At 45.6% G+C, this 26,577-nt stretch overlaps 1 protein-coding gene across 2 annotated transcripts in view; it reads right to left on the bottom strand.

Annotated features, from left to right (window-relative positions):
- The window catches only part of LOC147214486 (metabotropic glutamate receptor 7-like), an 89,274-nt gene extending 75,467 nt beyond the window's left edge, over positions 1-13,807 (bottom strand). For both annotated transcript variants that reach the window (XM_086141950.1, XM_086141951.1), the window contains exon 1: positions 12,638-13,807. In XM_086141950.1, coding sequence (XP_085998076.1) covers positions 12,638-13,150 — 513 coding nt within the window. In that variant the 5' untranslated portion in view covers positions 13,151-13,807. The remainder of the gene's footprint in view (positions 1-12,637) is intronic.
- Between the last annotated feature and the right edge of the window lie 12,770 nt (positions 13,808-26,577).

The following is a 26,577-nucleotide window of genomic DNA, read 5'->3' as shown; positions in this document are numbered from 1 at the left end:
TTGTGGTGCGCCGCCGACCCGGCGACCTCCGTGTCTGCAGCAATGACAACTTTTCTCACACCGCGATATTTTATTCATTATATTAATATTACATCGCTTGCTCACACTCTATCATGTTACTTACTATGTGTGTGTGTGTGTGTGTGTGTGTGTGAGCATACGGAATGAACATGAGAGCAACGGCAAAAGCTCACCGCAGGGTTTTTGAATCCCCCCAAAAAAAAAAAATTTGACGCGGTTTCCAGAGGGCACGTCCTCAAATCGGCCCGCTCACTTACCGGAAAGATCAACGTGATTGTCTCCCCGACCTCAGAATCACGACGTCACCCGAATCGCAGATCCGATGTCAAGATGCGATGACGATCAGAGCGAGAGACCTTGTTATGAAAATCATCTCGCTTTGTTCGCCCGTGTTCGCCGATCGAAGTGAACTCTGACCTCCGGAAATGGCAGGAGCCTTGTCGAGCCAATTTGAAGGAGCGGACTGGATTGGCCTCCTTCTAACTAAGTATCGATTGCCCGTATCCTTGCTTTTGCACGGCTGCATGCTTAGGAAACGCGACAAAGGGGGTACCCCCGCCAATTTAAGGGTCACTGTTGTTAGCCGGTCCGACTTGTTAGGAGCAGAACCAGCAGCCCGAACCCTTTGTTTATTTTTTATTTTTTTTATTTATTCATTTGTCTGTTTATTTACTTATTTATTCATTCATTTATTTAATTTTATATTTTTATAATATTTCAATATTTTCATAATTATATTTTATTTAATTATTTTTATTTTTATTTTTAGCCACAGCATTTAAATAAGTTTCACCTTGCCAGTCCTGGATCGGCACCATGAGTCAGTGCCTGTTTTAAACGCGACACTGAAAACAAACAGATATCTCCCAAGGACGACGAGCACTAACCTGAGAATACGTGCACGCAGTAATTACAAAAAAATATCAAATATTTAATCCGACTTTCTTGTGTTTAATCAGTTGTTTTGGCCTTGTAGTCATTTTGCATGATATTTCTGAAGACAGTATCGCATTGGATATTTAATAGCGCCATAAAACTTTACAAGCGGGGGGTCCTTGTGGATTAAACTCTCACCGTGAACCGAGACGTCCCTGGCTGTCAAATTTCACCAGGGACCCGTGTTAAATTTATCACACCTGTCATCTCCTCGTTCAAATGGAAAAGAAGGAAAAAAAAAAATGTCAAAATTGAACTTTGCATCGACGGGGCCGCCGTGTCGGTTGATAATAAACAACCGGCGGCGCTCAACAACTTCGCCGCTTAACAAGATAAACATTCCCTTTTCGTTTGCAAAGTTGAACTCGCGCAACCGGTGTCTTTGTCTTCGCCGGCGACGGCGTCTGTAGGTTGTGCTGGTGTCATATCTGATGACAGGCTCTAAAAATATACGCGAACGTCACCGCGTTCGGGGGGAACCATCTTGGCATTTTCGCCCACCCAGTTAGTCACTGTCTCATGGCTTTTGATGTCAACAATTACAGGAGACTGTCTCGTTTCCGCCCAAGCAAAGGGAATCATTTACTTCCCGTAAAAACACCGGCGATATTACACTTTTCCTTCTGCAGCCGAGATAATTTCCTCCCTATCGCGGCGTTTATTAGATCCAGAGAGAACGTCACAGGAACCGGGGTCTCGTCGTGTTAAGTCAACATCCCATACGGGAGAAAACATGTGTCCCTGTTGTTGTTTCATGCAGGGGGTTCGGTTTTTCGGAGGACCCCTCTTTGCGGGGTTGCGAGCGGCACCAGATGTCCCCCCCTCGTCACCACCTCCGGCGTGAATACCGCCGTTTTCGTATCGCGGACATGCTCCAGGGGTCTCGGGAAGATTGATTACTTGATTAGGTTCACATTATCGTCAGGGGACGTGATATTTCGCTGTCCGTTTTATCACCGTCCAACCCCAGACCGTCTGCGTCTGAGGATTATCATTATTTCTTTGTGGTTACAACGCTGCCCGCTTTGCGCAGTCCAGCAGTCTAATCCCTTTACCCCCGTCATGTCGTACACAGCCGGCGAAATGTGAAAACGGTACATAATAAGGAGTTAAAAAGGGGTTTGGAAAAGATCACACTTGAAAAAAAAAAAAAAAAAGGGTGTTACTGGAACAGATTTACATTCTGATATTCCGCTGGGAGAAAAAGACGGATGAACAAAGGCCCTGGAATTTGAGCAGCTTGTTGTTGCACAGGATATCTTTTATGCATTTAGCTCTGCTCTTGCTTCGCACAGTGGACCCTCGCTACATCCCGGATTGTTTTTTGCCATTCGGTTCTCGCGACTTTTTTGCTCTCTAGCATTTTTTTTTTTTGCAGTACTTGAATTTTTCTTACGTGATGAAATAGCCGTATTCGAAGACAAAAAAAACAAACAAAAAAAAAACAGGAAAAAATACAGTAAAATTATACTTAATTTTATAATTAAAATACCGGCTCTTCTTTGCTAAACAAAGATACGCACCTCTCACTCCTGCCACTGTACCCATGCGAGATCTCATACGGAATAACAGCACGCTCTACGATACCTCCTAAACGCCCAGCGTCGACCAAGAAGTCCGGTATAAACCCAAACGTAGCACGAAGATGCTGACTTTTGCGGAAAAGATTAAACTTTGATATGTAAACAGCATTAACGAATCTACAGTTCATTACATTAAGAAAGACGAGGCTAACGTTAGGATGACGGAGATCTCAAGCTTCGGTAAAACACCAAAACGGGGGATGAATCGAAACTCGAAAGAGTTGTAAAGCTCTCGTTTGCTTCATCAGTATTCATCGCCATGACGACCGCACAGAAAATTCATCAGCACTCAAGTTTCGGCGCAGCAAAGCATTTTCAATGGTGACAACCTATTAAATGATTTATTAGAAATATAAAATTGGATTTCTTTCAACAAATAATTTCTATTTATATTGAATATGATTTTTAATTTACTCATTTACTCTACATTTTGTATCGTATTTCAATGTTTATTGTAAGTTACAGTTATCCAAAAATGTTTAGCGTACCGTATAAGAGCGTGGGATGCGTAATACAGTCGATACCGTCAAAATGATCATGTCTCTACTTTGCAGAAAATCCCTTTTTCGTGGGGAAAAACTGTAACATCTGTTATTTGTGTTTGTTTCTATGTCTATTTTTAACCACTCACTGAGCCGTCAACCCGTGGTTGGTGTTATCGATACATCCGGATAAAAATAACCCGAGCTTTGGGTTTTCCCTCTGCAGCCGGCGGTCTCTCTGTTTTCAGTCGGTGGGAAACACCGAAGTAGCAAACCCTCCCATCAGCACGACGTAAAACACACCGAGAAACACACACGTGGTTCACATGAAGTGAAAATATCGGAATAAAAACGAAATATCGGTGTTCAGACCAAGCCGGTGTTATAAGTGGGTCAACAGGAGTGTCGCATCCAGTAAATAATGATCCGTACTAAAAGGCTACAAAATGCCAGGCTACGGTTACGTGCAATTTGCAGAAAATAGAAAAGAATAAAAAAAAAGTTAAATGTGACACGTGTGGACATTCCAGTGGCAAACACTGATGTTGCTTCTCAATTGTTAATTACCTGTCATGCTCAAATCGCTAAAGGCCAAAATTACGGTGAAATTCTGCACTTCCTGTTCATGCACCATCCATTAGCGTACCTCACACCGCAGCAAAAAAAAAAAAAAAAAAGATGTCTTAATTAAAAGTGGAAAAAGTAAATTAATTAAAAGAAATTATAAAAAAAACCCGACAAGACGGCCGGAGGCTTCGGAGCATCGGTCGAGCTGAAGCCGGCGCCGAGTGCTGTTTGCAGGAAATGAGAAATGTAAGCGCGCCGAACTGCTATTAAAAAAAAATGTATAACCTTAGTTACGATTGAAAGCATTTCAAGTGGCCAAAACTTAAATAATAATCATCATATTCATAACCAACATTTAAATGACGCTCTTATTTGATTATTACCCTCATGTAGTTTGCACTCAAAGGGTACATTACGGCTATTTTCCGAGCGCAGAAAAAGTAAGACGGACCCTGTTGAATATGCAGAGTCCAAATGAAAAACACTGCAATTGCACTTTTATCATTTTACTTTAAACTCACGGATTCAATCGTGCAGTTCACCTTTTTTTCCTTTGTGAATCAACAATGGAATATCAGATATATTTCCTATAATTGCCAATAACTTGTGGATGAAAATGTTTGTTATTCATTTATTATCAATACCGGTTGTCCTGCACTCACAGCCGCATAGACATAAATAAATAACATTTCACGCATTGTATAGAGACCAGCAGAAGCGCTAACCGCTGCACCACCGTGCTGCCCACATTCATTATTATTATTATTGTTAATTCCATATATTATATTACATTATGATGCACCTTGACTCATATTTTTCCCAGTAGCGGAACATCTGGACGTCTGGAATCCTTGTTTTTCTCATATTGTGCATCGTACAACTGCAGTTTTTATCCCTTTTTTGCTCGGCTGACTTTTACAGTGCACAAATGGTTTTTTTGCCCACGACGGCACATACGGTGCACGAGCTATGGAAATCACTTGCTCCTTCCAAAAAAAAAAAAGGAGGAAAAGAAACTAAAAGGTTGAGATGCATTTTTTTTTCCAATTCAGTAGTTTTATGATTCGTCTCCGCGTTGCACCCTTTCAATTAAACTCCCTTCTGCTATCTGACTGCGTAACGAGAGACCTTATTCCACAACAGCAAATCAAGTCTTGCATGAAGAAATAACATGGCATTCTGTCTGGGTGCAGACAGTCACATCAGGCCTGACAGCAGCAGCTACACAAGAGCCAGAGACACCGAACGAGCTCGGCTAACAACACCTGCGTATCCGACCCGACAACACAAATCCTGTTCGGGGCCTGAGCCAGCCATACGTCTCGGCGAACATTCTCGGAGACCAATTAGCAGCTCGAGTGCAGAACGCTACGCAGCGTGGCGGCGGACAAATGTCACTCACGGCCTGTCGGCTGCCGGCCGGGGTCGCTGCTCCTGCAGACACCTTGTTGAGAGAACCCGACGCCACGGCGGTTTATTTACCTGCTCTGGTACGACGGTACTCAAATTTGGCGTGTATGAACACGCGACTCAGCCATGTGTAAGTATTTGTCACACGCCGCACGCTGCAAAAAGACACCGTGCAAACATTACCTGAGAGTACGACCGTAATTTCTGGACTATAAGCCGCTACTTTTTCCCCACCCGCTTCCAAAACTGCGGCTTAAACGACGACGCGACGATGGATTTTTTTTTTTGGGCTAACGAGCTTTGCGCCGTCAAAACGGGCCGATGAATTTAGCGTGACTTTACCGGTTTTAGTGCGCAGGAGGAAGACCAAGATAGCGATCGGCTCGGGTAGGGAAAAGCAGGGAGAGAAAATGGATGGATGGATTGATATTTTCCTTGTGGTATTTATTATTAATGTTTTTCATCAGTCGTGTTACAGCCACTGTTCGGCAAACAAGCGTTTCCAGTACGTGGAAAAGTTAAAAGAATAACAACATGACACCTGCGGCTTATAGACAAGTGCAGCCTATATATACATATATAAACACATATATTTATTTAGTTATTTTTAGCAGATGTGGCTTATATTCAGGTGCACTCAGTAGTCTGCAAATTACAGTATATGTAACCTTTGTTGCTTCCTGTCCAAGCAAGTAAATAACATGAATAAATTGACACTGGCTTTAAATATCAAGAGCAGCAACTTAAGGAAATTTGACTTGATGTTTTAAGTAAGTACTAAAATTACGAATGAATTTATTCAACTTTTAAATAGAGTTCAAGGTAACTCTATTCATATTTATATTCATATTTATTTTCCTTTTTTTTTATATTATAACTGTTACGCTGCTGTGACAAAGGGGTTTCTCCTACGGGGATCAATAAAGTTTATCTTATCTTAAAATAAACGTGAGATGGTGCAAGGAATTAAATCAGTGAATTTAAAATGACAAAGAAATAGAGATTGAAATTAAATATGTCTGACTTGAGCGAATGTCTATGAGATATTATAGACCCTTATTATATAAGGGAGCGAATTTCTATAAGATATTTAAATGAGATGCAGGATGATGAATGGATGAAAATGTCTTGATAGCATAGCATAGCATTTAAAAGCCTCAGGGGAATTGGCGGCTTCGGGTTTTCATCGGTTTCGTGGTTTCCAGCCCGACAAATACTTTTCGGGCTCCGACACGAGAGTTATCAAGATGCCGAATGCTAGTTTGGAAGCCGTTATCTGAGGGGTGACTGAAATTTAGTTCCTTTGTTATCCATTTCTAAGACACGTGCAATGAGAGTCTGCTGTCTGACAGGACCAGAATAGAATGTAATTAGCCGGCGATGGAGGGAAAATAAGAGACAAAACCACTGGTGGGGATCATGAAGACTCCATGAGACAATCGTCTTTTCATTCTTCTGCTGATATTAATGGAGCTCTTTGTGTGTGTGAACGTGAGTGAATATGTGTGTGTGCTCCTTTGCTCGGAATGCGAATTACCAGTCTCCGGTGAGCCCGAATGCGGAACTACAGATGTGACTAATTCAGCAGAGCTGCTGCATGCATCAATGTATACACACATCAAAACCCCTTGTTTATTAAAACACACTCGTTTTACCTCGTCCTATACAGAGTGCGGCACCTATCACACACACACACACACACACACACACACAGCCTTGATGTCCCTCTGCACTGTCTTTACCACAGTAGCGCCGAATAGATCACTCGGCAAGGCTTCAATCTCCCTCAAATCAATCACAGTGATGATTCTGGGGAAAAAAGGGAGCGATAAAATGCTGAGCGGAGCTTGTCAGGGCTGTGAGTGCAGGAGACGTCAATGCCTCATTTAGACAGGCCGTCTGAGGAGTCGGCTCCCACGGACGGAGTTCACCTGCTCTCTCTGCAAACTTTCACTTGTGCTGCTTGGAAAAAAAAAAAAAAAAAAAAAGAGGAGCGGTCGTTTCCCACCGTTCGAGATTTAAAAAACGCGCAAAGTCGGCGGGTTCTTTACGGCGCCATCTTCGGCTAAAGATGCACGTCGTAGGGCTTTGTAGCAATTCGCAAGTTTGGCTGATTGATTTTCTTGCCTCCCGTGGTATTGTTGCTCCTCATTTCCAACACCCCATGAAAGGCAGCGAAATAAAAACATCTTAGCGGTAAATCGGCCTCACCATGGCAACAGTATCGATCAACCCTCCTGGGTCCTCAGAAAAAATCTATCCCCCACGTCAATTTCCCAGCATTAACAGTTCAGCGGCTCGTCATGTCTTGAATAGACAGCCACGATATTTAAGGTCCGGCAATAAAATCTACAATCGCTATTTAGCTTCCCTGATGATTCATTTATCACAGGGGTGAGACACGCAACGACACGATGATGGTCACTGAGACAAAGCTGCCGTCGTCCCCTGGTGATATTCCAAAGAAAAGGGGGAGAACTTCAGAGTCCATTACGCTCACTCAAGAGGTGAAGTGTGTAAATGTTTATTCGCTTTAAAAATCCTCCAGTCAAAGTGGTTAGCGCTTCCACCTCAGAGCAAGACGGTCGGATTCTGAGAAGGAACCTTTGTACGTTAAAAAAAAAACAAACAAAAAAAAAAACAAGGGGTTCACCGGGGATCTTAAATTGTCCCGATTTGTGGACGACTGACGTGTCTCTAAATGTGTCCCGAAAAGAATAAATGAGTAAAAAATACCTCCTGTCTTTCCAAACACACATTTATGTAAAAACTGTGTGAACGAGCAACTTCCTGGTTGCATGTTTCCATATGACGTGAATTAGAGAGTGAATAGTTGTGCGATGTGCGAATGACAGAATGATTGTTGCACGTCTCTATATGTGAGTGACAGAATGAATGGTTGCATGTATGACGTGCAGATGAGTGGGTGAATGGTTGGATGTCTCCACATGACGTGTATGATGGAGTGAATGATTGCATCGATCTATATGATGTGAATGAGAGGGTAAATGTTGCATGTCTGTATGATGTGGATGATTGAGTGAATGATTGTATCGATCTATACGAAGTGAATAAGTGGGTGAATGTTAAATGTCTATATGACGTATATGATGGAGTGAATGGTTGTATCGATCTATATGACGTGAATGAGAGGGTGAATGTTGCATGTCTATACGACGTGTATGATGGGGTGAATGTTAAATGGCTATATGACCTGTATGAGAGGGTAAATGTTGCATGTCTATATGATGTGAATGAGAGGGTGAATGTTGCTAAGCTATTGCAAGCGTCCTCTGGCCCAGTGATTGCTAATATGGGCTCCTGCAGCCCTGCTAACCGGATTTTATAGAAAATGACTGAATCTTCCCTTTGTGATGTGATAATTACTCCTGTTTCTTGTTTGTTTCTTCATTGCCTTTTAAATATGAGCTGTTGACGACAACGAACTCATTAGATACAACCTTTGAATATAATTAAGATATACTAAGACAGACACAGAACACTCCGCTTCGGTGATTTCAACAGGTGCCCTTCAGAGGCTTTAGCCCGTCGGACTGAATTCATTTGATAAATTGTGGCTTAAAATGACATCATTTGCAAAATGCAAAAAGAAAAAAAAGGAGAAGGAATCATTAGTGGGAGATGGAATGACTTACAGCTCTAATCATCCTCCTTTTCACCCTCTACATTTCACAGACACATATATGTCAGCGCTACACTGCTTGTCAGGAGAAGAAAATGCCTCTCCCACATCTCTTTTTATTTTTTTTTTTGTCTGAAACAAACCGAGTGTAATGAAGACACTTCAAAGTATAACTGGGGGCTTTTTACCAACTTGGAATAATAATAATAAAAAATGGAGAAAAAAAAAAAAAAAATGAATGTGTTAACCGAGCCCACGGGAGGATAGGAGCCAAAGACAGGCTGACGGCTGCGGTGGGGACCATCAGTCTAATCGTCCAACCAATAGAGCCACAAAACCCCAAAGGATGACCAATGCGATAAGTGTGTGTTGCATATTTAATGATGTGTGTGTGTGTGTGTGTAGTAAAAAGGAAATGGGGGCTAAAAGCTTGTTGAGTACTTTGATGGTTGGTGGCAACTTACAGCCAAGCCCATTCTATTATTTCCTAATTGAGGAAAGACGAGGCAAAATGACCAGCGCCAACTGCAGCCGGCCACCGCCAAACACGAGCTCCGCCGCGTCCTCGGCCGCCGTGACAGAAAAAGTGAACACAAGTCTTTGCATTTGCTTAGAAAAAAAAAAAAAAAAAACCCAAGTAATTAGATATTTTGCTTCTGAGATATGTTTTGAATAATTAATCTGCTGCACTGGTGCCCTGCTGCGTTTCCGCTGCAGCGCCAGCATTGGCCCGACGCTATCAGCTGACTCTCCGCCAATGGGAATTGAGATATGTCCCCATAAACAAACTAACCTATTTTGAAATTAGTGGCACAAATTCATTTCATTTACTTGCAAGCATTACGCTCAATTAGGGCACAAACTGTTTGAAACAAGCTCATTTGGGAGAGCGGGGCCTCTGTAGATCGCCAACTTCACCATAAATCAAAGGACTCAGGTTGAAAACAATTCATAAAAATGCCCGCGGTCTTTCCTTGCAAGAGACTCATGTAATCATGTAGAATTACAGGAAGTGGGCCAGCTTTCCGGCGCGGCAGACGTGGGTTGACCGAGGTGGCGAATGCGCTTCGCCACCTCAGCTGCTGTCCCAAATTTGAACATTTTGAACACGAGGCCATAACCGTCTGAATCGGCTTGAAACTGCCCACCGGCAAAATGTTACCGTCTTAGTGCAATATTCATCGTGGGTCCACCAGCTGCTGCAAACCGTCCCTGCAGTGGGCAGCAGCAGCAGCAGCAGCAGCAGCAGCAGCAGCAGCAGCAGCAGCAGAAACAGCAACAGCAGCAACAGCAGCAGCAGCGGCTCCTCCCAGTTTTTTTTTTTTCTCCCCACCTCCCAGCCCAGCGGCTTTCAGTGCAGTCTCTCCTGGTGCCATTCACACATAACAACTGCTGATTGCTTTTTTTTTTTTTTTTTTTCCCCCCCCTACTAAATGTGTGCGCCGGGGTGCCAACTTCCACCGGTGGAATGCAGAACGATAGCAGATGGATAGTGATGGGAGTCTTTTGTTGAGCCGCGTTTTGTTCAGTAATTATAAATCGTGTTTGTTTGTATGGCGGGAGGAGGGGGGGGGGGCAGATTAAACCCGACTAAACCCAAATATTCACTGGCACTTACAAATGTTTCAGATAGCCCGTAGCCACCAATTGCACCGACGAGCACGGCATTAATTCGGATGAGTTGCCCAAAAGTTGAAACATTCCCAAGCATCAATTTAGTGAAGTAATACATATTTACACTCAATGCCCCAAACAAAAATGCATATTTATCAACGAGGCAGTAACAGCTACCGGCGCACGGAGCAGAATACCATGTATTATACTAGCATGTCATATTCTGAGAGGACCATTAAATAATAAGACAGTGATGCATTTGAACATCTAGTTGAAGCTCCCAGAAGAAGGTTCTCTTAGAAGTACCCTCCTTTGGTTTCTCATTTTATTAATATATATATATATATATTCATATATATATATAGTCTTTCAAGATTTCTAAAAACCCTTATCAAAAAGAATCCCCTTTATTTGCTACCGCAGGCTCGAGGAGCTCTCCTGTTGCGCGGGCTTTAAAAGCAATAATGCGACGGGATTAGCGATTGATTTGTAACTGAAAGTCAGGATTAGGAACCGAAATTTAAAGCCCCTGCCACATTTTCCGCCTCACGCTGAGAGAGAATGACTAGTACTGTTTTTTTAATTACCATCGCTAGGTGTCTGGATTGTGGGGTTGGGGGTTCGGTGGGGGGGGGGGGGGGGGGCAGGTTGTCAGGAGTATCCATACTTAGTTACTTTTCCAAGTAACTGGACACATTTGCGTCAATTGGCGCAAACATCCCTGCTAATTAATGTCATCGCAAACACCGTTTATCGACGTCAGGTGGCGAGGAATGACCGTAATGATTAGCGGGGAGGTGGTGTTACATCAATTTTTCATTCTTCAACATCTGGATTCCCTCAGAATCCTTCAATTTAAGTAGAAATGAAAAGCACGCACGTTTTATTTGTATTAGTGGTGTTTCGGCAACCGCGCTGAATGACAATGGGCTAATTATCATGTATGAGTATGTAATTAGTATGTAGGTCTAGGATCGTAATGCATGATTGTGGCTATAACTGTTGGATCTGGTGATTACTCATCCCTTCATTTATTATCTGTATCACTTATCCCGCTCTCAGGGTCGATCCCGGCCGTCATTGGCGGCGTTCACCCTGGACCCGTCAATCACGGGGTCAAATATAGAGACGCGCCATTCACTCTGTAATCCACCTCAAAGACATTTTTATTATTCACCCACTTGTCCAAACCTCATTTGGAAACATAAAATCATCCACCCTCTCATTCACAAGTCCTATAGAGACACACAAGCATTCATCCTTTTGTCCACATGTCATATGGAGGCGTAAAATCATAAAAAACATTGATTTTACATCATGGAGAGACATACGACCATTCAGACATCATATAATTATTTGTCCCGACATCCAGATGTCATATGGAGGCGTGAAATCATTAACCCCTTCATTCAAAAGTCAGATAGACAATCATTCACCCTCTTATCCACGTCTTATGGACAAATAAAATCATTGATCCTCTCAGTCACAAGTCATGTAGAGCCAACCGTTCGCGCGTCACGTAGAGAAATACGAGCATTCATCGCGTCATCCATACGTCACATGGAGACATAAATTATTCAAAAGTCAAACGGAGGCGTAAAATCATTCATCCTGTCATCCACACTTCATAGAGACACAAGGATTCACCCTCTCATCCAAAATCCAATGGAGACGTACAACTATTCACCCGTTCATCCACACGTCTCGGTAATTTAGGGTCTCCGATGAAACTCCTGCGTGTTTTGTGACTGTGGGAGGAACCCGGAGAACCCGGAGGAACCCCACCAAGACACGGCTGAGAACATGCCTGAAGAGACCCTTTTCCAAGACGGGAATCCAACCAGAAACCCGACGAAAGCGCCAACAATCACATCCCCGCTCCGCCCACGATGACATGAAACCGTTACAATTCATATACAAACATCTAACCCACGTATTTTCACGCATTTTTTTTTTTTTTTTATCTAAATTTGGTGGATTTTAAAGCGGATATTAAGATGAACAAGACCATGAATATCCCTCCAGATGCGCTTCTGCTCCAGAAGGGATGGGTGTTGGTGTGTGCGGGTGTGTGCGGGTGTTTGCGTGATCGTGTCAGGCGGTGAGATCGTGTCAGTGCCCACTCAGCCGGGCTCCGGGAGGAGCAGACGGGAGCTGTTCCTTCAGCACCACCGGGCCGCGCTGTCTGCAGCCCCGCCACAGGGGGGTGGAGAGGAACCCCACCTCCACACCTCCATGCACGTCAAGATTACAGCGCTGTGTGTGTGTGTGTGTAGGAAAATAAATCGTGAAAGCTGATTGTGTTGGAGGATTTGCGTGAGCAGGACCCCACTGTGCAAAAAAAAAAAAAAAAAAAACACGCAACTCTCTTGCACACTTGCCTGGAAGAGGCGCAGGATGTTGGCGACCATGATGGACACGGAGCTCGCCGAAGCCCCGATGACCCCCACCACTTTCTCCGGTTTGACGAACACCGGCGGCTCCCCGTTGGTGCAGCGCACGTCCGACGTGTCCTTCGTGATCAGGGCTTGGACGAAAGTTAGAGACTGCTCCAGCGCGTACGTGTCCCTGGAGCAGGTGTCCAGCACCCGGGCGCCCAGGGTGATGTTGGGCAGCAGCTGCTCGTCCTGGTTGATCTGGTCCAGGGCGTACATCATGGCTTCCAGCCGCTGCACGCCGTTCTCCTTCTTCAGATCCCCGCACGGCGCCCCGTCGGTCCCCCTGGCGTGCACGGGGAAGAGCCCGCCCAGGGTCAGTTGGCCCTCGGTCCGGATGGAGTGGGGCGCGTAGGTCTCCTGAGCCAGCGCCACGTCCGCGGCCGTCCCGAGCAGCCACAGGGCTCTCCACACGGAGCCCAGCAGAGCCAGCGGAGCCAGCAGAGCCGGCCGGGCCATGGTCAACTTTCAGAGGTACGGGTGAAGTCTGCAAATCCGACGCGATGGAAGCGGGGAGAACTTTCTCTGGTCACCAGGGAGGAGATTCAACAAGCGGCGCGGAGGAACCGAGGCGCAGGCGGCGGCCGGGGAGCGCTGCGCCCATCGCGCCGCAGCCGGGAGGAGGGTCGGGACAGCTTGTTGAATCCTCAGACCCTCCGAGAAGAAGAGGGAGGAGAAGATCGCATCCGGATGGAGGACGGAGATGCCTGATTTGATCCGCAGATGTGGGAAAACGGGTGGAAACGCGATCAAGTCGCGTCAGCGGAAAAGAAGCCCTATGGTTCCGGTCGGTTCTCACCAAATTCACCCTTCTCCTCCTCCTCCTTCTTCTTCTTCTTCTTCTTCTTCTTCTTTTTCTACCCCCGACTTAGATGTGTCCACCGGCCGAAGTAGGTGACATCCTTCGGGTGAAGACCAACTCCGCCGGAGCGCAAGGAGCCGCCGCGGCGCGTCTCCTTCCCACAGTCTCAGGAAGAAGACGAAGAGAAGGAGGAGGAGGAGGAGAAGAAAGAGAGGGGGAGAAGGGGAGGGGTTGGTGGAGGTGGCTGAGTGGAGGAATGAGAAATCCCGGCTGAATTAGAGCCCCGTCCTCTCGTCTCCGCAACCGGTCGCATAAAATGAATGAGTCACAGCGAGGGGAAGCTCTGTGTGCGCCCGGCTCGCAGCCCCCCGCCGCCGGAGACACGTCATTCAGCGGCTGGGAGGGGTGGAGGGGTGGAGGGTGGAGGGTGGAGGGAAGGGGGGTGTTAGTAACACTTCATGACAAGATTCTCATGAACTTGGCGCTCAGCGCGTCCTCCGGTGACAGCAAGGATGAAGCGGCGCACTCAGACAAATGTTCCTCTGAGAGCTTCGGCATCTTCCTCTCCCCGTCTACTTCACCTCCATCTTACATCCTCTTTCAAAAAGCACAAAAGTCTTCTTTTTTTTTTTTTGATTCGCACTCCCCCACTGATGTTCTCGGTGGATCTGAGAGGACTCCAGCCGACGGAGCGGCTTCTTCTCCTGAAATAGTTCTGGCTTCATTACCGGCGCACCTTGAACACGGAACAGAGAGGGAGGAGGAGGAGGAGGAGGAGGAAAGACACGTTTGGAGGGGTCCAGCCTGGTCTCCCAGGCAACCCTCCTTCACAAGACACTTGCGATTCATCCTCTGCACACACACACACACACACACACACACACACACACATTCGTGCACACACACACCGTGCAGGCACACCTCTTGGATCAGGGAGCGCTGCGTCCTCCTCCGTAACCCCCCCAACCCGCATCGAGAGGTTTGCCTGCACAGACGGTGCTTTTCACAAAGCAGCAGCTTTGGATGCTTCTGGAGAATTTCCTTTTTTTTTTTTTTTTTTTCACGCTGATTCCATGAATTCCTTTAAACAGATTGGCCTGGGAGCACGCCCACGATGCACAGGTGATTCCTGCAGATTCTACACGCACATCTTTCCAAGTGACCCCGAGAAACCGGCCTGTTCTTTGCAGTCGAACGCCCGGCGTCGGCGTCACATCCAATCGCGGCTTTTTAAATAAAATAAAAACAAAGCAAAAAGCTGAAGGCGCCTGCTCGTGAAAAATGATGATGCGACGAGGAATCCCGTTTTGCAAACATGTCAGTTCCAGTCATTTCTGTCCAATTAAAAGATTAGAAAAGGCAATGTAGCTCTAATTGAAACATGTCCTATTGACATTACAGGCTTGGATGGACACATTTCTAATTAATTAAGTTGAATAGAGATTAATTCAATCCTAATCCTACCATGTAGTGTATTTATCTCCATTAGCCGCTCCGGCCGCGCGACTCGCTTTCAATAAGCGAATCGAACATTTCCACGCGTGGTTTTGGCTCACGCTTTACCCGGCCCGAGAAATTGGGGACCCGGGGGGGGCGGACAGCAAGATGCAGCAAAAGTCCCCACAAGTGACACCCTGAGAAACTGGTGTCGCAGCACGCGATGCTAATTCCACAGCTCGGACTCTGCGGAGAGAGAGCCGACTCCCACTTCCACTGTCAGCCGAAAGGTTACTTTTGAAAAATGGGGCCTTCGCCGTGATTTAATTCACTGACTAACCCCAGGAAGAGGGGCCTCCCCCCGGGGGAGGCTCTGTGATTTACACCGAGATTACACTTCTCGGGTCGTCTCTTCTCCCGTTCCCCTTCCTCGCTCGTCACGTGCGCCCACCGGCGCCGACTCCATTTTCATTTTCATCAGGGACCGAGCGGGCCGCGGAGAGCCGAGACGATCGCGCCGACGTGGGTGCGAACGTCCCTTTCGCTACGAGCCCTCGCTAACACGTATCCTTAAAAGAAACGCGAATCGAAGAACGATAAAAAGTCGATCTTTTTTGGGACGAGATGCAACGTTCCTTTAAGGAGGACGTCCGTCAAATGAATTAACCCGGAAGCCGCTTTGATTTCCGGTCTCAAAGGAAAGGGCCGTTGTATCCACGGGGAAGAAATAACTCTCCGGCAGGAGGTAATTGCATGTCGAGGTGATTTGTTCGAAACGCACGAGGAGCTCCGGCCTGTTTGGAGTCATGCATATTCGGCGAGAGGTGAAGTGTTAATGTTAGATCAATGCAGGGGCCGTGTTAGATTAGCAACATGAAGGTCACCGAGCTGTTCGGACCCCCGCGTCTCATCCGGCGCCATCTGTTTCGGAAGAATAAAATAAATCGGGGCGAGGCGTGCTCTTTCTTTATCAAACGGAGTCTGCAGAATAAAGGAGAACCCGGCGCGCCGTACGAGAACACAACTTCTCAACCGTCGCGCTGTTTACTCGGAGAAAAGGCAGGTGCGCCGCGGCGGAGCACGCGGACTCTCCGTGCTCTCAATTATGATCGTAATCCATCTGTCATCTGTTCTCCCCCCCTCTAATTATATCTAAGGAAATGTGCTGCGGTAAGCTCAAGCACGCCGCGGAATCCCGGAGCTGAAATGCAGCTGCGTTTTTTTTTTACCGGCGGGAAGGAGCCAGGAGCTCTCGGGGCGGACAAGAAGTCCCGGTTCGACGAGGACGTCGGGTCGCGGCCGGCGTGACGACAACCCGCCGCCGATGCGCGTTAGCAGTAATGATCAGACGTACGATACCAGGCTGAGGAGGCCCGGAGGTGCTGACCTCCCGCCCACGTCGCCCCGGATTCTTCCAGAAGCCTTATTAGTGGGTGACAGAGGCTTTGTTTTGATGGCTAACCTCATGCTCTGCTGGACTTACATGATAAGTGGGAGCAGCTGTGTTAGTTAGCCAGGAGGACTGTTGCCACAAATTTGATTGTGATAGCAAATGCCTCTCACCTCATGTCTGCTAATTTGCAGGATTTCAGAGCAGCTGTCGACCTCTGATACCCCCTTTCGTAACAACTTTCTTCACCGTACATGATGATGGACAAGGTTTCGTATATATATATATATATCTCAGGATGACTCATTCCGCGCTCCAGGTCTCGCACGAGGCGGGTTGATCCGACACGACCGACTCGGAGTCAAGGAAAGAAACGGCGGTTCTTGAGTTTTTTTTTATGAGGAAAAATAAATCGTGAATGTCGGCGCGTCTGAATTTCAAGCGGGATTTTTAAAGACCTCCTTAATTTGGGTGATACGTTCGTGTCAGTCAGAGTGAAATGGAAAGGAGGGGAGAGCGGCCACGTTGTCTGGTTTGGAGACGTTGAGGCAGAACTTTATGGATGGAGGAGAAAGAGGACAGGAAGTTCGATGGTGTGTGAGAAGAATAAAACTAATTCAGATCAATAAGTCGCTTCACACGCCTGTAGTGTGTTCATCCTTGTTTTTCCCTATATAGAGATCAAACAGATATAACACGATCGAGCGCTGCGTTCGGATTTTACGCCATCCTCCAATCGGAAAATAGAAATCAAATGTCACAAAACGCGTGAATTTATATCTCAGTAATTACATCAATAATTGATTCTGTTATTAATGAGGCAGGTTGAAGCCTCGACTCCATCCAAAGGAAAACATCCACGTAGCGCTAAGATGCACAAATTCATCAACATGTTTTTCATGTTATTAAAATGCACCTTTTATCAATCGCATCTAATTGGGTGCGGATAGTTAATTAAATTCAAAACCCTTAGTTATAATTACATGCGTAATTACCAGGTTACATTTACTCCCCACCGCCACCAGACAAGTAAACAAAAGCCCGCCGCTGCCGAGCGTATATGATATCCGACGCTGAAATTCACTGTTTCACATTAAACCCCCGGTACAATTTCCAAGAAGATAAAACCTCCTCCGTGATAAACATCAGAGCGTTTCTTGGTCCGTGCGCGGCTCGGCCGATTCCATCTATGATTTACATGTTTACTTGCCTCTGGCTCGGGCTTGTTTTGAATTGATTTCCGTTCCCATGGTTAAAATTGCCGAGCAGCTTAAAAATACACGGTTGCTCTGCGACGCGCTTTGCGACACGTCGGGTTCGAGGGCGAGATCGGCGGCGACGTTTTCCCCCGGAATCGTCTTTTCGGAGAAAACCCGGGCTCAAAAAAAAAGAGGCTTGGGAAATCAACGTGGGTTTTATGAGCGCGTTTGCGGTCGGTCGGTATTCGGACGGACGAAGCCGCCGTTTCATCTCGCCCGAATTAATGGATGCAATTTGCAAAGAACAACAATATCGCGGCGGCTGACCGAGTGAAAAATACAGAGCGTTTGAATATCATTAAGGATCTCCGATAGTATCCATAACTTGGACTCCGTGGAGAGTGCTACATCGAGAATCCTGCTTTATTGGTGATTCTAAAAAAAAAAAAGTGCAACTCCCGGACATGAAACTTCATTCGATAAAGCTGGCGTATTAACCGCAAAGCGGGCGTGGAGGGTTTGCAGTCTGCAACCCGGGTTAGTTCATCTTTCGCCGGCGCCTCTTCAATCAGATTATGCAAAACATACAAGCTCTTCGCTCATCTCCGAGGCCTCTCGCCGGGGAAATTTCATATGCCGAAGCACCGGGACGTCTTCAGACCAAACGTGCTCCCGCTTCCAACACCACATATGGCAGAGACGTAACCGAGAAATTAGTATCCTATAGTGACTCCTCTGTCAGAGCTGCGCCGCATCATCATTTTCTTTTCAGCTCTGAAATCACTTTGCGAATCTATGAAATCTGCCGATCTGAGCGTCGGCCCGACCAACCTCGCAATCTCCCCGCCTCTCCGCCGGCTCGGAATGTAAAAAGACGAACGCCGGCCCGCGATACCTCGGCAAGCCATTACTCGGATTTTTCTCCAGACGCGCACCCTCTGGGAGAAGTGGCTGCAAAATGCTATGAAGGTGGTTTTGAGAATCATTTCAAATGGAGCAACATAAATGACCGATTCCATCGCCGTTCAAGTGGCGTGAACGAGACGTACGCGGTAGAGCAGCGGTACCCGATCTTTTTCACGAACCGACCATTAAGGTGTAGCCGATAAATACATATCACTATTAGTATATAAATATTTCTGCTTTTTTTTCTTTCAAAATACAAAAAAAGGCTTGTTTTTCTTTTTCTTGGTGGTCATAGGCTCTTCTTCGGTCTCCGTCGAGAAACTCTCCAAAGATGTCTGTTTTTTGTTTTTTTTTAACTCAGTTTGCCAGCTTGTGGGTTTAATATGAGCCTTAATGTATTACGTAAGCGAGACTAGCATCCTGACATGTGTCAAGAGTGACTTGAGTGTTGAAAAAAATCCGCACACAAAAATGCTCCAAAAAGAAGAGATGATGTATTTTACATATATCACAAAAAACTTCTCGCACGTGTGACGTTTCGAGCAAAAACTAGGCTCTTCCTCAGGTGCTTACCAGAGATACAGTGGGGGGGAAAAAAGTATTTAGTCAGCCACCAATTGTGCAAGTTCCCCCACTTGAAAAGATGATAGAGGCTTGTCATTTTCATCATAGTTACACATCAACTATGAGAGACAGAATGCGGAAAAAAAATCCAGAAAATCACATCGTCTGATTTTTAAAGAATTTGCAAACGAGGGCGGAAAATAGGTATTTGGTCACAGACTTGTAACTTCTTTTGTAAGAGGCGCCTTCTTAGTCCTCCACACATTACCTGTATTAATGGCACTTGTTTGAACTGGTTGTTAGAATAAAAGACACCTGACCACAACCTCAAACAGTCACACTCCAAACTCCACTATGGCCAAGACCATAGAGCTGTCAAAGGACACCAGAAACAAAATTGTAGAGCCGCACCAGGCTGGGAAGACTGAATCTGCACTAGGTAAGCAGCAGTGAGGTGCAGTCAGCAGAGGCAGGGGAGGCTGGGCCTCACCTGTCATCATGGAAAGAAAAAAAATGCAAAATGAAATATGAATTTAATGGTTGTATTTATTCAGGATTTGTACTACAAAGTTATTTTCCCACTTAACTTCACCATTTTTAGTTTTTTTTTTTTCAAAATCGCTGAAAAAAATGTAACGTTAATATATGAAGAAGAGACGTGCGGTGACGCGTCAACCAGCTAAGCTCACTATGGATTGCACAATGTTTAAGCTAACCGTGCTGACATGCTGTGCACTGAGACCGTATTGCTGTCTCTGTGGATGTCACTATTAAAAGAACACTTTAAATATATGAACTAAATTTCCATAGTTTAGCTGATGTGTCTAATAAGCTAAACTAACTGTGACATGTTTCTCATAATCATAAAACAACTGTTCAAAGAGGCAAAGTGAGGCACGCAGTGACGGTGCCTCATGCTAGGGGGCACTGCTGATCCCAGGGATCCTTCTCACTCCTTGGCTACAGAATAATATTATTAGCAATAGCAAGCTACAGTAAAAAGTTAGTCAAGTGCAGCCATCCAACTATTTTTTTTTTTTTTGCGAGGCTGTATAGCTCACAAACGTTGATGGATGAATGTAAACCTCCTGGGCAGCTTCTCAACTTTTTGGCCCAGAAGGATCTCATTCAAATCTCATTCATCTCATGTTCCTGAGGCGACGAAGTTGCTCCGGTCGGCGGCCACCGTTCCGGCGACGACAGCCTCGGCGGAGCGGTGATTCTCGGCACCGAAAAGACTCAAAATATTCACTCGGAACAGGAATGATCGAGGACGACTGTCTTCACTGCCAGTGATTTCCATTGAGACAGAGAGACTTTTAAAACCGAAGAAAGATAAGGAAGACTTCTACAAGCAAGTGATCAATGCTTTTCTTCAGAAGGAGCGGCGCATCGACTTCATTTATAAGTAAAGGTAAGAGATAATAACGTCTTTTTTAGATGTGCTTTTTTTCCTATGCTACAGTTTGTATATGTAAAGAATGCTGGTATGATATACAAACAAAACATCTCAACCGCTGCCAATAAAATTGTGAATAAGCTACTCCATAGGGTTCATATGTTTGTAAATCTGATCGCGATGACATCAGTGCCTCACCAGCCATGAACCTCACCGCTAAGCAGCTCGGTGTGAAGAAACCAACCGTGGGAGCAATTATTAGAAAATGGAAGACATACAAGACCACTGTTGATCTGCCTCCATCTGGAGGGCTGGGATCTCACCCCGTGGGGTCAAAATGATCACAAGAACGGTGAGCAAAATCCCCAGAAGCACACAGGGGGACCTCGTGAATGACCTGCAGAGAGCGGAGAGCGGAGTAACAAAGGCCACCATCAGTAATACACTACGCCGACAGGAACTCAAATCCCCCTGCTTAGGACAGTACATGTCCAGACCCGTCTGAAGTTTGTTAGAGAGCATTTGGATGATCCAGAAGAGGATTGGGAGAATCTCCTGCGGTCAGATGAAACCAAAATAGAACTTTTTGGTAAAAACTTGGAGTGTTTGGAGGAGAAGGAATGTCGAGTTGCATCCGAATAACACCATAGCTACCGTGAAGCATGGCGGCGGGAGCATCATGCTTTGGGGCTGTTTTTCTGCAAAGGGACCGGGACGACTGATCCGTGTAAAGGAAAGAATGAACGGGGCCACGTATCGTGAGATTCGGAGTGAAAACCTCCTTCCGTCAGCAAGGGCACTGAAGATGAATCGTGTCTGCAATCTTTCAGCATGACGATGATCCCAAACACATCGCCCGGGCAACAAAGGAGCGGCTTCGTAAGAAGCATTTCAAGGTCCCGGGGTGGCCGAGCCCGTCTCCAGATCTCAACCCCGTGGAAAATCTTTTCAGGGAGTTTAAAATCCGTGTTGCCCGGCGACAGCCCCAAAACATTACCGCTGTAGAGGAGATCTGCAGGGAAGAATGGGCCAAAATACCTTGTGTGGAAACCTTGTACATTTGTTCTCGACCAATTACTTATTTTTCACCATAATTCGCAAATGAATTCTTTGAAAATCAGACAATGTGATTTTCTGGATTTTTTTTTTTTTTTTTTTGCATTTTCGTCTCCCATAGTTGAAGTGTAACTATGATAAAAATGACAGGCCTCTATCATCTTTTTAAGAGGGAGAACGAGAGGCTGACTAAATGCTTATTTACCCCACTGTGTGTGTTAACATATTTTTGTATGTATTTTATGTATTCATTTGTATCATCATTATCACAATCATTATTATTATACTATCATTATTATTGATCCAGCACCCATCCCTAACTGGGTGGCGGATGTGCATGTTTTTTTTTATTTTTCTAGTTCTATGCGATGTAACGGGGAGAAGTTGTTCTTTTTTAAATGAAACATTGTTCAGACTCGGATAATAAATAAAACGGTAATAATGCTAGCCGTTTATTTTTTCTGTGAGGTCCAGAACCAAACGCGTGTTGGGGGGGTCGCGGCAGCGGAGGTTTCATGTCGTCGTGCAGCTTTTCATAGTTCTCGATGCACACTGATATTCTTAAATATCCATTATCTGAGGTTTTCACTCTCCCGGGAGTGAAGTGCTCCTCGAGTTCCTTCCACAAAGTCAGTCACAGTAAGCTTTAAATCAAGTGTTTTGTAGCCAGAGGCGGCTAAATGTGCGAAAATAAACGACTTGTTTTAAGTGAGTGGATTTAAGGGGATTCTCCGCCGTGACTTTGGCTGAACGTCAGCACTCAGAGGGAGGGCCTCCTCAAAACCTGCAGCACAGCAACACCACACCGGATTCCGCCGTCTTGGTCAAATCTGTTTGGGTGTTTGGAAAATCACAATATGCATGTCGTTTTTTGACTTTTAGCCTCATCTCTAGTCTTGTCTGAAAGCCGTGAAGTTTTAACTGAATCTGAATGTGGGCTGAGAAATTCTGCTTTTGTTCTGCAGACACAGCATCAAATAAATTTTAATGTCTGTCTTTAAAACCCACATGGGGCAAACATCAGCGACGTTAAATTTCAGCAAAAAAGAAAACACGTTACAAAATACTCGGATGTGATACGAAAGATTTTTTTTTTTTTTTGAAGTATTCTGAAATCATCAAGTCCACCGGACACAATGGTGCCTCAGAGGTGTTTGAGAAACTGAATAAACGTGTTCATGGGATGCAAAAGAATTGGAATTTACATAAGATAAGATAAGATAACAACTTTATTAATCCCGAAGGAAATTGTTGTGCCAGAGTTACAGAAAATATAACAGTAATAAATATTAAAAAGAAAAGGCAGAATTAGAAATAAAATAAACTATAAACTATAAAGTGTCTCAGTGAAACTATAAAGTGTCTTAGTAAACAAGTGATAAAACTATAAGTGTCTTAGTAACAAGTGAGGTAAGGAGTGCACAATCGTATGATAAAAATCATATGATGCAGAGCTGTTTGCAGCGGTGACCCCTGCAAGAACTCCAATATAGCTCACCGCAGAAGAGCCATACCCATGTTCCAGGGTTGAACTTATGTGTTTTATTGTCCGCACATCTATATTTCATCGCACTGATCCCACTCCCGGGGTCGCGGGGGGGGGGCCGGGGCAAATCCCAGCTGACGCCGAATCACAAGCGCTTCGCCTGTCGATCACAGGGCTGACATTTAAAGGCACGAAACGAGCCACTGAATTTCACACCTACGGGCAATTTAGAATCTTCAATTAACCCAACCGCATGTTTTTGGTCTGTGGGAGGAGGAAGGAACCCGCAGAGGCGTTTGGCGAACACGCGCACTCCAACGAGATCGCTAACCGCCGCCGCCGCGGATTCCACTTATATTCCTATCCCCGTACCAGAGCGCACTGCCATTGTAAGCCTGTAATACGAGTTCAAAGTTTTCTTTTTTCGGGTCTGTTGTGAGCCGGCCTGAGGCGAGAAACTTCCAGGGCTGAAAAGGAGTCCCGCTTCCACCCTGGCTGGAAGCAAGAAAGCCTAAATCTGTCCCCAGGAACAGCCAATATGCCTGGAAGATTTACTGGTGCGCGGGGCGCTCAGCACGTTGCCCTCCTTGTACTGTGGCATCTTATCGCTTGACGGTGAAGCCTGCTGGAGCAACTAGATTATTTCAATGCCAAGTTGGCGAGGTGTCTGATGTTCTTTTCATTTCATAACTATCAAACTGTGGCTCTCGCCAGGATGTGGAGGGGAAGAAAAAAAAAAATGTCTGAACGGCAGATGCAGAGCGAGCGTGACCGCCGCGGCGGCTGGCGAGCGGCCGGGAACCGCGGAATCACATCCCGGTTCAGACCGAGACGCTTCATTTCAGATTTACGGGGCAAGAACTGAGTCCAATCGCGGGGGATTATTCCGAAGATCATCAACGAACAGATGAGGAGATATTTAATGAAGTCGAACACTAATCGCTAACCGGCCAATAAAAGGACATATTTGAACCGCTAAAAGTGACCTTTAAAAAATGGATGTTGGAATCCAGTCACAACGCGGACGGTCGTCAAAAACTGACCCGCCCCCTTCGCTTTAGCAGATTTCCCCTTTTTTAAGCCTCTCCTGAATATATTGCTAATTGTAAATAATCCAATATAAATACACATATAATAGTGTTTAAAGGGGGGGGGGGGTCGTCCTAGAAACCAAACATTCCTGGTTTGATTCCCGATTCCAGTGTTCCAGAGCGACTGAATATCTCAGTATCTGCCTTCTGCTTGTGGTTCATCCACCAAAATCCAGTGGTCTATATTCACAGATGTATTACTGACAGAGACAATAATGGTATTCCTTCAAAAATACTGCTTTTTGTTATATTCATTTGTTATTCATGGCGCTTTTCCTGCACTCGGGCAATGTCATAATGATATTATATTCACTCACATCATAGAGAGACAAGTCAATTTTTCGTCGATTTTTCCTCGCATGTGCTGGACATACAGAAGAATTGAGAGGAAGTTTCTCCCATGCTGACATGAAATTAACAAAATAATAACACAAATTAGCAATCAAGTGCAATGTTACCTTAAACTCAAAACATGAAACTACGAGATATGACGTATAAAGCGCACGCAGACGCAAACTGTTACCATTCACTCCTTCGTTCGTTTGGTTTCAGAAACAAACAACCATTCACCCACGTTGTTTTGCTAATTCGGGGTCTCTAATGATGTTTTCGGATTGTGGGAGGAACCCTGAGGAAAACCAACGGCGAGAGGAAAACGTGGGGGCCCCCTGCTGGAATCCTACTAGCGGCGAAGCGGGGGCGCTAACCGCTGCGCCACTTGTTGTCCTACTGCACACAAATAAACAAAGTGTTCATTGACATTAAGAGGAAAACGATTTTAAAAGCACGTGCGATTGGGTTTCGTCCTATATTTCTGGAATGAACCGCGGTTGTGTTTGCGTAAGGCTTGTTTGTATCCGACACAGCTCATTACCATGAGGAGCCGCCGGCGAGGACTGCAGCGGAGTGCGGCTCTACTTATTTCATATAAGTGCCACTGCAGTTCCCCGTTGGAGTTTTTAAAAGCATACATATGCAGGAACATATACGAAACATTATAAAAAAAAAAAAAGTGCACGTGTCAGCGCCCGCTGCGGTGCAATTCATCATGCGAATGAATTAATCACTCTGAGTCATTAGGTGGAAATTAACACAATCACACATGGCTACGCTATCACATAAAGTGGAATAATTAATCACCGCCGATAAATACGGAGCGGTCCGTCTGAAACGGCGTGATGGTTCCCCGTGCAGACGGTGCACGCCGCCGCCCTGAACTTGAGGACGTGCGCGTTTGTGAGGAGTTAAAATGTGCCCCATTTCGTGCAGGCCTGGGGAGCGTGCAATCTGACAGTAATCCCCACGGGTTCATCTCTTCTGGGAGCTCAGTGCTTTTTACCGTCCCCACAGCGCGCCTCCTTTCCCTCAGCCTCTCCGGACGCCCAGTACCCCGGCGTTCCCACCGGAGATCCGTGGAAAACGGGTCACGAAACCGGCCTTTTTCCCCCCCCGGGGCAGGGGGCGGCTGCAATCCGGGGCACCCTCGGCGCCTTTTTTTTTTTTTTACCCGGTGCTTCCAGCTGAGCTTTTTTCGCCCGGCCGTGGAAGAAGAGAGGGTTTCAAGGTGAGAGGATGCACGCGTTCATTCACGCCGAGCTATCTAAACGGGCTTCGACAGTCACGGATTTTCGGGGTACGCCGCAGAGATGAAGGGAGTCACGGTCGGGTCATCGATGGCCACGCGTGCGGGAGAACGGCGGGTGAAAATGAGAAAAGAGAAACAGAAACAGAGTCGGAGGGAGAAATGATTGCGCGTCGTAGCGTTTAATGGGAACCCGACAGCGGTGAGTGAAAGTGAATGCTGTTGACACAGAGCGCCGCACAATACAGACAGAGCAGAATGGGAGCGCTTATGGTCGCTGGGGGATTGAATAAAGCCCAGTTCATTTGCTACATATCACATTTTGTTACATGGTTTCCGACAATTTCTCATATTTCATCTTCAGAGCTGGCAACGGGCATTTTATATCCTTCCTATTTCCCCCCACCTTTCAGCTCGCTTTAAGCTCCTCCGTGTCATGATGCCGCTTTTTTTTTTTTTCCTTCCCCTTTTGGAATCTCTCCCCCTTCTCTCTTTCTTTTTTTTTTTCTCTTTCACGCTGAAAATCAAATCTATAAATCAAAGGCAATGGGGGAACGACAGGGACTGAGGGGCATTTAAATCCTTTCTGAGTTCCCCAAAGCTTCAGAGGGTGAAATAAACAGGAAATTAAAATGGAACTGGAAATGGTTGCAATCCCTCTTTTCAGGCAATTGTAATCAGGTGCACCTCTTAATGCTTCCTCCTGCTTGATATTCAATTCTGTTGAGGAGAGATATTCTACTTTATCAATTTCCATGAAAAAGGGATGGAACTATTGTCTGAAAAAAATGTGAGAGATGTATATTTAATTCTCCCGGTTCAGTGCTTCTTTAGATTCCAACCGTATCCTTGAAGACTCCGTCTTCTGTGTCACCAACGTAACCGCGGCCCTCTCACGTGGACGGTTGCTTTTTTTTGATATTTTCCCTTCGGATAAAGTTACACAGCAAATCCTCGAGCCAAACTTACCCTTT

Source organism: Fistularia commersonii, chromosome 34 (assembly GCF_037954325.1).
Source record: "Fistularia commersonii isolate RoL2024-O1a breed Wild chromosome 34, RoL_Fcom_v1.0, whole genome shotgun sequence".
NCBI lineage: Eukaryota > Metazoa > Chordata > Actinopteri > Syngnathiformes > Fistulariidae > Fistularia > Fistularia commersonii.
The sequence above is the reverse complement of the archived record's forward strand: the minus strand, read 5'-3'. Positions and strand labels throughout refer to the sequence as shown.